This window comes from Podarcis melisellensis (assembly GCF_964234715.1).
Source record: "Podarcis melisellensis genome assembly, chromosome: 3".
Classification (NCBI taxonomy): Eukaryota; Metazoa; Chordata; class Lepidosauria; order Squamata; family Lacertidae; genus Podarcis; species Podarcis melisellensis.
In genome coordinates, this window is record NC_138530.1 from 110952359 (window position 1) to 110964598 (window position 12240).

The 12240-nt window shown below is 42.7% G+C and overlaps 1 protein-coding gene across 5 annotated transcripts in view; it reads right to left on the reverse strand.

Moving 5' to 3' along the window:
- The window catches only part of FBXW11 (F-box and WD repeat domain containing 11), a 97777-nt gene that overhangs the window by 57524 nt on the left and 28013 nt on the right, over window positions 1–12240 (reverse strand). For 2 of the 5 annotated variants that reach the window (XM_081906292.1, XM_081906291.1), the window contains one exon: window positions 445–546. The exons of the other annotated variants lie outside the window; for them this stretch is intronic. In XM_081906292.1, the coding sequence (XP_081762418.1) occupies window positions 445–495 (51 nt within the window). In that variant the 5' untranslated portion in view covers window positions 496–546. The remainder of the gene's footprint in view (window positions 1–444; window positions 547–12240) is intronic. 5 annotated transcript variants of the gene reach the window in all.

Genomic DNA, 12240 nt, shown 5'->3' on the forward strand with positions numbered 1-12240 from the left:
TCCATCTAAAAATCTCTTCTCTCTGAACATTACAAAAACTTTCTCAGGAAGATTTGCTGTATACATGGAGGATTCAATGCAGTCGAGAAAGGAATTAAACTGATGTATCATTGTATTTGCTTGGCAGATTTATTTGTTTATTTTGTATTTTCACACCACCCTTCATCAGTTATTCCCATGATTTTACTGTGGAAACTCACAAACAAAAACAGGCAGCATGCAAGCCTTATTTGCATCGCAACTGGAGGCAACAGGTAGAACAAAATGCGTACTACTTTCAAATTAGGAGTTTTATCATGCAGAGCCCTCTTAAGGAGGGCTCCTACAAAAAACTGAAGAGGATCATACAGAAAACATTCAGAAGGCTATAATATTTAAATTGAACCCATCGAGATTTTAACAGCATAAGCATAACACATTTACAACAAGAAAGAAGAAAGGCACCTGGAGACATCTGACACTGGGCATGCTCTGCAGGCATCTCAGTGCGCACATGCTCTCTACCAGGTTGGAGCAGCCTAGCCACAAAGACCTTGGCACAGAACACTGCAGGATGACAAAAAGGAAGGAAGAGAAGAAGCAGTTAGATGCCACAAGTTACTGAACGCAGGTAACTTATTAGTATGTTAAAGTGGATAACCAAAGGCAAGCAACCAAAAACATCTAATCCCATTCCAAACTGCTTAGCCAGATCATCAATCAAGGGCTGAATCCACCAAACACTACAATTAACCTACGCTATCTGAAGCATAAATTGGGTTGAATTCACACCAAGGGATTGTCCACATTTGAGCATGAATTAGCTGTTAATCTACTCTCTCTCCATTCACATTAGGCTAGTGTGGTCCACACATGCCTATATTTGAATCTGTGCATGGGAAACAACTAATAGGCATTCCCTTTTGGATGTGTCTAATTTGTTGATTATTTTATGCCAGGGATGTCCAACAAGTCAATCACGATCTACTGGTAGATCCCCGGGAGGTTTTGGTAGATCGCGGTCAATCGCTGGGTCCCCTTCCTTAGCAGTGCTAAAATTGATTTCTGCCCCGCCCCCCATTGCTGCAACATCTGCAGAATGGAAGATGGCATTTACTGAGTGAGGCTGTTTGTTTCCCCCGCAATTTGTTAGTGTCTGTTCCTCTTTTCCCCCCAAACATCCTTAAAAACGGGGCTTTCCTCCTCCCTAAAAAAAATCTCAACAACTTTGACCTGAAAACCCCCCCCAAAAAAATGGGGGTAGATCACTGCCAGTTTTTAATTCTGTAAGTAGATCACAGTCTCTTGGGAGTTGGCCACCGCTGTTTTATGCCAATGCATGTGCACAGACAGCTTTTAAAAAAAAACAAAAAAACAAAAACAACCCACTTATGAAGTAGGCAAGTCAAGCAACTATAAATTTGCTTGTGCAGTCTTCTGGTTTTCTGCAAATCATGAGAGATCAGAGGCCGGGATGGAGGGGAGAACCTCCGTTCAGGAGCTCACAGGAACTAGTTATGAGCACAGGCAGAAAGAAATGAGAGCATCAAGGAAGAAATGAGAGCATCAAGGAAGTAGTGGGCATGGATAGGGGAATGGAAGAAAGTGAAAATTGAGTCACCCAGCCAAAAACACCCAAATAAAACCATCTGTGACCCTGAGGAGAGTGGTTTAGAACCCAATTTCCCTCAGTTTTTCAGATTATCTCCATAACAGGTATGCAATGAGACAGGTGTTGTTTGAGGGTATTGCATGTGGACTATGCAAATTAAAAGGCAATACAGTAAACATTGGTGTTGACAACCCCAAGTTAGTTGCTCTTGAATCTCACTGATGTAAACGGATCCTAAATTTGTCAAAACTAGTTGATTTCTTACGGGGCCAAAATGCAACTAATTTTATCCGCCAATCTACTGGAGTTTTCAACAGCCCCAACGAAATGGAGCTTGCAGAGTAGCAATTCTTAGTGCTGCAATTATCTAGTAACTTTCATTGGTCTAACCACTTCAGCATTTATGAGCTCCGAAAGGAAATAAATGAGAACAGAGCCCTTGAAAGTGGAGCCCAGAGTGCTCTCAGTGTTAATCGCTTTTTGTACAAAGCCACTCCCAATACACTACTCAAAAAATGAGAACCACAAATCTGGCACTGGAATACAAGTGAGGAACTTGATTCAGTGTTTTAAGCATAAGTTTCTCACTGCTGAGTTTGAAAAAGCTTACTGATCTATTGTGCGTAACTTGCCGTTGAATCAATTAGTTTCTCTGCAACTATTTCTAATGATTCATTCCAAGTCTCATATACTTAACTTGGAATGAAAAGAAGTTGAATAGTGCAGGCAGTTATGATGAGCCTATTACATAGCTCTTCTGTTATTGTGGACAGAAAGTGTTACTGTTTAAAGAAAAATAGATGTCTATTTTTTAAACAGTAAAAAGTGTTACTGTTTAAAGAAAAGTTGATGTTGAGGACTGAGCCCTACTAAGGATTTATTAACTTGTACAGCACATAATCCCAATCAGTTGTTAATGAGCCAAACAATTTAACATCAGATTACATAATTTGGCAGGCCACTAAGTCTACCCAGGTCACAAATACTTAACAGAGAGGCAACCTAAGGATAATTCATCCTGGTCATAAACTAAATGAGTTTAAAAATCATAAGACTTTAAAGTTTCAAAATGGATCATAGGCTTTCAAATAAATCTAAACCCCCCCCCCCCAAGTAATAAACACCAGGGAAGCTCTGAGCATTGAGTGCCCTGGCTTTAATTTAAACAGGCATATTTACTTATAGTAAATAGATTTTACACCACCTCTGACATTAGCAAATATGTAAAAGTTAAGGCTATAAAACAGAAATCTACCTTACCCTTGACAAAATGCATTGAATGAGGCATCTCTTTTGCATTGCAAAGAACAAACCACTATACCATAAGCTGCTTTTGAAACTCCCAAGTTTCAAAAGCAGTTTATTGTACTGGAAGAAACTGGGGCTGTAGTTTGAGAAATGCAAATCTAAAGTTGATGGGAGTGGTCATTAGTTTTGAGGCAAGGTGCCATCAGTATGCTGATGATACTCAGCTCTATCTCTCAATTACATCTGGATTGGGAGAAGACATGCAGTCCCTGGATTGGTGCCTGGAAGCAATGTTGAGATGGATGAGGAAAAACAAGCTGAACTTGAATCCTGGTAAGGCAAATGTACTGTGTGTAAGTGGCTCCTGCGTCTGTGAAACTGGTCAATTTTTTACCCTGGATGGGTCAAATAATCTACTGCTTTATACAAGAATGCTTGTATTTTAAAATACTGCAAATTAGTACTGCTGACTCGTATCAAGTACTTGTATTTCAATTTAAGGCCACAAGTCATGTGGTCATAAGAAGGTCATCAGGTACTACCATTTACCTCTCATGCTAGTGAATAAGAGGGCAAAAAGTCCGGCTTTTAAGTCCCTGCACAACTTTGGTAAATTGGTAAATTGCTTATTAATTACTGTATTTTTCGCTCTATAACACGCACCTGACCATAACACGCACATAGTTTTTAGAGGAGGAAAACAAGGGGAAAAAATATTCTAAACGAAACAGTGGATGTATGATTTTTGTGGTTCATGCTGTGGCCACAGACATGTGATCTGACAGTGAGTTTGGGGTGACTCAGTGCAAAAATCCTGAGGATCCATGTGGATCCATGCTTTGTAACCACGTTTTAAGTGGGGAGGGAAGGAAAAGCACTCAAGGGACAAGGAGCATGCGTGGGATGGGTGGAGAAGGGTGCTGCTAATAATGAAGAAGAGGGGTATAAGGGGAGAAGGCTCCTCTCCTCTCCTTTAAAGCAAGCAGGCTCTGCTTTTCTCCCTCCTCCCCGCTCATCCGCGGCTTAGCAAGCTGAAAAACTTTGCTGCTATTTAGCAAGCTGAGTGGGGAGGAGAGAGGGACAGAGAGCCTGCTTGCTTTAAAGGAACCAACCGGACAGGAACCGCTTACACTCGTGTAAGCAGCTCCTCTCCTTTCCCGCTTTGCTCCTTTAAAGAAGCAGGCTCTCTGTCCCTCTCTCCTCCCCACTCAGCGGCTCTTCTCCCGCTTTGCTGTTTCAAAGCGAGCCACGGAGGAGGGAAGGAAGGAGAACCATGGATCCTCTGTTCACGACTGCAGTAGACCCCCCCTCCCCACCCGTAGGCATTCCCTCCATAACACGCACAGACATTTCCCCTTACTTTCTAGGAGGAAAAAAGTGAGTGTTATGGTGCAAAAAATACGGTAAATAAAGTGCTAACCCATGCAAGTGGGGGGGGGCATGTTGCTATCAGGTCTGTTTTTAAATGAGCAAGAGAACTAACTTTGGAAGGTTTCAAAGGCTTATCTTATCTACTCAAAACAGGCAATCCTTTCCCCAATTAGTCCAGATCACAGTGGGCCACAAGACAAAGATGGTTCTTGCACAGATGTCAATGCAATAAAATCAAACCAAGCACTATAGCACAAGAAAGCAAAGCGGGCATCACACCGCCCATCAGTATTGCTGGTCAATCCTTCCTGGAAAAACATGTCTTCCCAGAACAACATATGCTGGCCAGCTAGCACTAATTTATTTAAACAACTACTGGCATGCATCTCCCCATATTTTACAGCACAGTGAACTGGTGCTTCATGTGCTGGTCAGCATTCTTGGCTAAGTAAGTCTAATCGCTACAGTCCTTTCAGTAAGGGGGGAAAACATAGGGTAGATCAACTTTCAGTAAATTTTGCATTGAACAGCAGGAAGCAAACATGTTAAAGGTAACACAGTTCGAAAGCAAACTAAACTAATTTAGCAGTAAACATTAAACACAATCATTTAATGCTACATTTATGGAACATGTGAACTTTCTGAAAAGTGATCTAAATGTGATTGCATAATTTAGGGAATTTGTTATTGCAATCACATCATATTGCTATAAACTGGACATGCTTCAGGTGGTGATCGATGCACAACCCAATACATTCCTATCAGTACAGGTCATCCTGTTTTTGACTGTGTGATCAACAACTTTCTTCAAATCAAGTCAAAACATTTTTTTTAAAAAACCTAACACAGAGCAATGGTTTTACTTTCCAATAACTGACTCATGGGCTGACATTTTCTAAAACATTAACATAATTTTTGCTCTCGTGTACTTTGGTGTGCTACTAACACTAACCTTCTGCATCTTTTTAGACTGACAGGATTATTTCATTGTAATATAGGCAGTTCATTTGTAAAACCATTTTTGTGGTTACGAGCGGTAACGGATAAGTTAAAGAAAATAAGTAAGATTAAAATTAAGTTAAAAATAAGGGAAGGATTTGTTGAAAATTAGTTAGAAATTGGAATACAGAAAGGGGAGGTATGAGGAAGTCGGGAAAGTAAGTTATAAGAAATTAAGGGTTGAATTTATATGTTTTTTTATATTGTTTTTTGTTTGTTATTATTATTGTAATGTTTTGTTTTTGTTGTGTTAAAAATTTTTGAAACTTCAATAAAAAATTTATTTTTAAAAAAAACATTTGTAGGCAGCAGGCACTAGTTCAAGCTAGAGCATTTTGGCATTTAAGCTCAGCAAACGCTTTGAATAGTAGTGCTCCTGTAAAAAACAAACATCTGAAGATGCCTTACAGGTAAGTAGATCACTGGCCCATCAAGACCAGTACTGGCAACTCTGTTGGCCAACCACTCAGGGAACCTTCTATATTCTGCTCTCCAAGATAATTTAATTCACAGATGGACTCCTAATTTCCATCAGTCCCATCTAGCATGAGCAATGGTCAGGGATGGCAGGAGTTGAAGTCCATTATCTTGTGGAAAGCCACAGGTTTCCTGCTCTAACTGGAGATGTTGGGCACTGACACCAGCTACGTGCTAACTAGGTTCTCTATCAGTGAGCAATGGGTCCCCCTCCCCCTTCTTGCAAAATGAAAAAAAGGAGGGAGGGAGAAAGTGCAAACCTTAAATTTGAAAACAAAGAATTGGAAGCATTTAACAACTTGCACAACTCTGATAGAAGTCGAGTAACATAACATCTGTGTGTTTCATCAAGCCATTACATTCCTTCACAACTTTAACAATATGCTAAGATTCTTCTGGTCTGATGCCATCCACTCCCTATTTGTCTCTAGGATGGGACTGGAAAAAGTCTTTGGGCAGGGAGAAATGAACAGCTGAGCAAGAAGAACCCTGTGGTCATTTGATGAGGTGCCTCCTTTTACCTAGAAAGAATTAACCCTCCTTAAGGATAATAGGGGACCCGGGTGGCGCTGTGGGTTAAACCACAGAGTCTAGGACTTGCCGATCAGAAGGTCGGCAGTTTGAATCCCCACGACGGGGTCAGCTCCTGTTGCTTGGTCCTTGCTCCTGCCAACCTAGCAGTTCAAAAGCACGTCCAAGTGCAAGTAGATAAATAGGTACCACTCCGGAGGGAAGGTAAACGGCGTTTCCGTGCTCTGCTCTGGTTCGCCAGAAGCAGCTTAGTCATGCTGACCGCATGACCCAGAAGCTGTACGCCGGCTCCCTAGGCCAATAAAGCGAGATGAGCGCTGCAACCCCAGAGTCAGCCACGACTGGACCTAATGGTCAGGGGTCCCTTTATCTTTAAGGATAATGGCCAGGGAGGTTTTGTTTAGCCTTACATGGCTGACTTTTGTCTGCTTGGCTTTTAAGTTTTAGTTGAGCCCCTCAATTTCACTCGACAGAAGTTGCAAGTGGTTCATTAGTGTCGTGTTATTAGGAGGGAACACGCTCTCAGCACTGCATCATTTACACAGTACTATTAGTGTACATCTCCTCTGCAGAACAACTAACAAAAAGAGACATATTTTTGCCCATAGGACATAATCGCCTAACTTTTGACATTGAGGAAGGCAACAAGAAGAGACAGCTGTGAACAAGGGATGAATGCAAACAGTACGAATGTAGCATGTAAATACGCACACTTGTCCACTGTGGGACGTTCCATACACAGCGGAGCAGCAAGAGGATGAGCAAAGACAATACGTATTTCATACACATATTTTACATGTGTGCAATTCACATTTTATACACACACACACACACACACACACACACACGGTGTCCCAGTCAAATGAAGTTTCACTTAACTAGTAGTGGAAAGAAGACTTCTCTCCCCTTAACTCACTCTAAAGAAAATTCACCTTGAAAACGAGGGAGGGGGGAAACGATGGGTTGCTGCTGGTCACATCAGTGGCAACTTCTGAGTTCATATCATTACGGCCATTTTACAAGGACTTTATGTACTGCTTCATAGCAGGAAGGAAAATTACTCTAAAAGTGAGAGCAGTAACAGACGTGGATGCAAGTTGGCTGCATCAATAGTTTTTTTAAAAACCCTACAAGATATAAAAATCAAATATTTCTTGAAACATCACCAAGGACTTAAGCAGCAAGGAGTGATGGTTCCTTTTACAGGTGACAGTATTATGCACCCTTTTTTCCAGTCTACTAAGAAAGCACCATTCAATTTGAGAGGTCTCAACCCTTGGATCATATGGACCAGTCCTGTAGCAACAGGGCTGCTGGTTGAGATCTAAAGAGCTGCTTAGACTCAGAAATGGGCTTGCATGAAATTTTAGGCTTCTCATTCTTCTTTGAAAACAGCTGACACAAACACACCCCACATCATGTGACAGAGTGCTTTTGAAATCTTTCACAGTTTTCAAAAACTCAGTTTGCCAGGCACAACGGCAAACTGCTGTTAAGTGAAAAAGTGTAAAGCCCTCTTGGGCTCATGGAATTAATCCCACAATTCCTTGGATCCCTGCCCATAACCTCTGCTTCCTAAGGAGCCTCTTTCAGCTACAACACAGTTGTTACAGGGAAGAGATGGAGGAAGGCCTAACCCAGTGTAAAGCACCATCACTTCTGATGGTGACATTTCTGGGCATAGAACCCCTGATGTAACACATTTACAAGCCTCGCTCTCCATAGCTTTCTTCAGGCATTCTCCCTTCCATGTGTTTACAAATGAGCAAGGGGGAGAGCAGGGCTGAACCTGCTACCCCTGCTGCCATGTACTCAGACACCACTCCCATAATCCACATGGAGGGAGGGACGTCTGAAGTGAGTAGCCTGCTGTATACTTATAGGCTTTCCTTATGGCGCTGTGGTCTAAACCACTGAGCCTAGGGCTTGCTGATCAGAAGGTCAGCGGTTCGAATCCCCGCAATGGGGTGAGCTCCCATTGCTCAGTCCCAGCTCCTGCCAACCTAGCAGTTTGAAAGCACATCAAAGTGCAATTAGATAAATAGGTACCACTTCAGCGGGAAGGTAAACGGCGTTTCCGTGCGCTGCTCTGGTTTTGCCAGAAGTGACTTAGTCATGCTGGCCATGTGACCCAGAAAAACTGTCTGTGGACAAACGCCGGCTCCCTCGGCCAGTAAAGCGAGATGAGCTCCACAACCCCAGAGTCGTTCGCGACTGGACTTAACTGTCAGGGTCCCTTTACCTTTACAATCTCTAATCCTGCAAACCAGAGCAGTAAATTGTGTGGGTAGCAGCAGACTATGTATGCAGCAGACTCTCCTGCTTCCAACCTCCCCCAATGCATGAATGGCAAGGGCGAGGGAGCAAATTCAGCTCCATTCCTCCCCTTCCGTGATAGCAAATGCACAAGGGCAAAATGCCTGGAAAGTGCCACTAAAGTTCAGCTGAGATGGCCACAGGCAGATGCAGTCCCCTAATAATTCTAACTGGCCCCTGGTGACCCTAGGAAATTTTTGTCAAGATGTGGATTTTGTATACAAATGTAGGTATTTTGTATGTTATGCACTGCAACTGTGAAGCCTTTACTGCTAAATGATGACAACCTTGTTATGGGGGCTGACCACTCATGGGAGAGCTTTTTTCTGATCCCACCTCTCATACTGGAGGCAGTTCATAACTATTAGAAACAAAAACCATCAAAAACCAGCAGTAAAAAAATAATACAAATGCACATAAAACAACCCAATTTAGCAACAGCAATTTTATTTCATTGGTCTACGTAGGAAAACATGCTTCTGGAACCCACACCACTGTCCCAATAAAAGTGACTCCCTTCCGCTCCCCCAACTCAAGGCCAAGGAATACCACACCAGAAGTCATGTGTGAAACATGGGGAAAGAAGTACCAGACTCATTTTGCATATATGATAAGCATATGCTCCCTGACACTTCTGCCATACTATATCAATTCTATTTTCATTTGTTGACAAGTCACAAGAGTGCAGAAGGTTAAGTATGGTACTTAGCCACATTGTTCTCAGGTCACAAAGGGCAGTTTTGTTCTTCAAAGTGAGGCTGTTGTTTTCTTCCAACATGAGCATCATTGAGGAGACAAATACCAGGAAACTACAGCAAGTAAGCAGAACCATCTTGGGTTTTCCTCTTTAGCTTCCAGCCAACTTCACTGAATCCAAAATAGTGATTTGACACTGAGTGAAATCCTGTGAGCAACTACTCAGAAGTAAGCCCCACTGAGTTCAATAGGGCTTGCCCCCAGATAGGTAGATCTAGGATTGCAGCACATGGGTCAGCTCAACTTCAGCATCTATATGTATTTCTTCATTAATCCTTTCATGCAACAATGAACCAGTCAGTTCAGCTAATAGTCCTACGTTGTGTTCATTAGGGCACAATAGCAGGGGAAATTATCTGTTTTTCATTTTGTTTACTTGGGTTTCGAGTCCACCTTATCCCTCCTGTTGATAGGACAGGAGATCAACACTTCATTCTTCTGTACAATCTGGTTTTTTAACAAAACAAAGACCTTTGTGCTGGAACTCCCTGTCAGTCTCATGTAGTGACCTGTTGAGCCCTGACGGAAATACATGTGGGCACATGCCACACTTGCAATGCAAGGGGATCGTGCAGATAATGTACGGATGAACCAGACCCAGTTGCAGATATTACACATTGCAAATAAGTAATTTGTAATCTTGCTCCCACACAAACTAGAATTTGAAAGCCCACTTTAAGCCCTGGTTTAGTTGCTTGGAAGCAACAACCCAGGATGTTGGCTTGCACATTATGATAAGCCATTGCTTATTGCAGTGGTTTTCAAACAGTGTGACATGGCACTCTGGGGTTCCCTGAATGATGGTCAGGGGTGCCACAGGCAACACTGGCCTCTGTCCTTCTTTCCTTCCCTCCCTCCCTCACTCTCGTGTCTCTGCCTCCCAAAAGCTTGCACAGCTGTTTGTTGCAACAGCTCTGGCTACAAGCTCCCCAGGCGAATGGTGCCTCTGGTGTTGGCCAGGGGGTACTTCCCAGGCCTCTGTTGGGTGGTGTGAGAAGGCACCTCTCTTTGGGGCAGGGGGAGGTGGCAGCTCAGAGACCAGGGGTGGCAGCTGTGACTGCCCAGAGGACTCTGAAGAAGAGGGGAGAAGAGAGGCAGCTGAAGGAACACTCCACAAAGGTGAGTGTTCAAAAAGGGGTGAGGGGCTGCTGGCTCTGCAGGCAAGGGGTGACTTAATGGGCTCCTGAGCCCCACAGGGGTGCCACAGAAAGAATGTAGTTAGTCAAGGGAGCCATGAACTCCGAAAGGTTGAAAACCTCTGGCTTATTGGTTAGTCTAAACTGCTCACACAAAGGGAAAAGCAAAGCATGAGAGACCAGCAGGTTGCTCATTCACAGTATGCCAGGATAAACTAGGAATCCTGGATTTACCTTGATATGCATACAAGGACCTGGTATATTTCCAAGCCATCTAGAACACCAAAATACCATTACAGAATATGAGACCCTGCAGTCAAAAATCTCTGTTAAGCTATTATTTGCTTTCCCTCTAAAGTGCAGAGGAACTTCACAAGAATCAGTTTATACCTGCAGCTCTAAGCAATTCAATATGAAAGGTTTTAGACTATTTATTCAAGTAGGTATTTCAAGAACTACATTTCAAGATTAGTCTTTAGTCAATAAAAAGTCAAGAAGTGATGTTCTTAGCAGCAATATGCCAGCAACCCCAAAATAACAGTTGATATTCAAGGTCAACATCGGCTTTAAGGCACATGTTTTTGTCTTTCTAGAGCATTATTACTAAGGATGTTTCTATTATTAACTATTCAACACAGGAAGGTACAAACTTGACAGCAAGGTACTAATTTCATTGTTTTCAAAGTGTTCCTTCTAAAGTGAGGATAGGCAGTGTGGTTGTCTCCAGATGCTGTGGACTAAAACGCCCATAATCCTTGATTACTGGCCATCCTTGCTAGAGCTGATGGGAGCTTGAGTCCAATAACATATGGAGTGCACCATGTTGCCTACCTGGGTTCTAGTTTCATTCGCAAATACAAGGCAACAAAGAAACAAAACCTCTATGTATGTAAGAAGAATGGAAACTCTAAGATTGTCTGAGTTGATAAAGTTAAAACTAATATAAAAACATGTTATTTGCAAAGGATCATGAGCAATAAGGGACCAGAAGGAGGAGGCATATTGCCTCCAGAAACTATCAGTCAGGAGTTATGCTACCAAAATCTAGGAACAGCTCAAACAACAATGGGTACATTTCTTTCCTTGATGCAGCTCAACGCTCTGTAGTATGGAAAAACTAGAGCAAGCTGAGAAAGGCACTGGTGACCCCTAAACCCCTTAATTGCTAGCTCTTAAGCATGGCTAGTAACCCAGTTTTTACATCACATGAAAAAATTCTGGTTTAGTTTGACCAAACAAAACATGATCAGGAAGCAAAGAGCAAACCTTGGCTTGTTTGGAACAATGCAAACCGTGATTCCTGGTGTGAACACAGTGCTAAGCCAGTGTTGGTGGTTTGCTCCTCTCATATGCAACAACTGAATGGATTGTTCATTTCTGTCGTACAGTCTCCAAAACCAAACTCCCAGGGCTCCCTTACAGGTCAAATGGCACACACGATAGTAGCTGATTCATTTGTTTCAATGCAGGCCACACCCCTACAGAGCATTTCAAAGGAAAATGGGGCAAGCAGGTGAGGAAAGTGGCCCACAACAGTCAATCATCTCTCCATACCCTCTCCTCTCAAATGCTTTCCTCCTAGCTGAGCTCGCTGATTTTCAGCCAAGCTCTGACACTGAAGAGTACCCAAGAGAGACAGATTGCAGAGAGGTAAGTCATAGGCCTGTCACCATCATGTCTAGTTTGGCCCCAAGCCCAGACTCATCAGTGCATTCTTTCCCATGTCTGTCTCCTGCTGTCACTGTACTCTCTGTGTGTGTGTGTGTGTGTGTGTGTGTGTGTGTGCAAGCATACACAGCTGGACAATGTAAACCC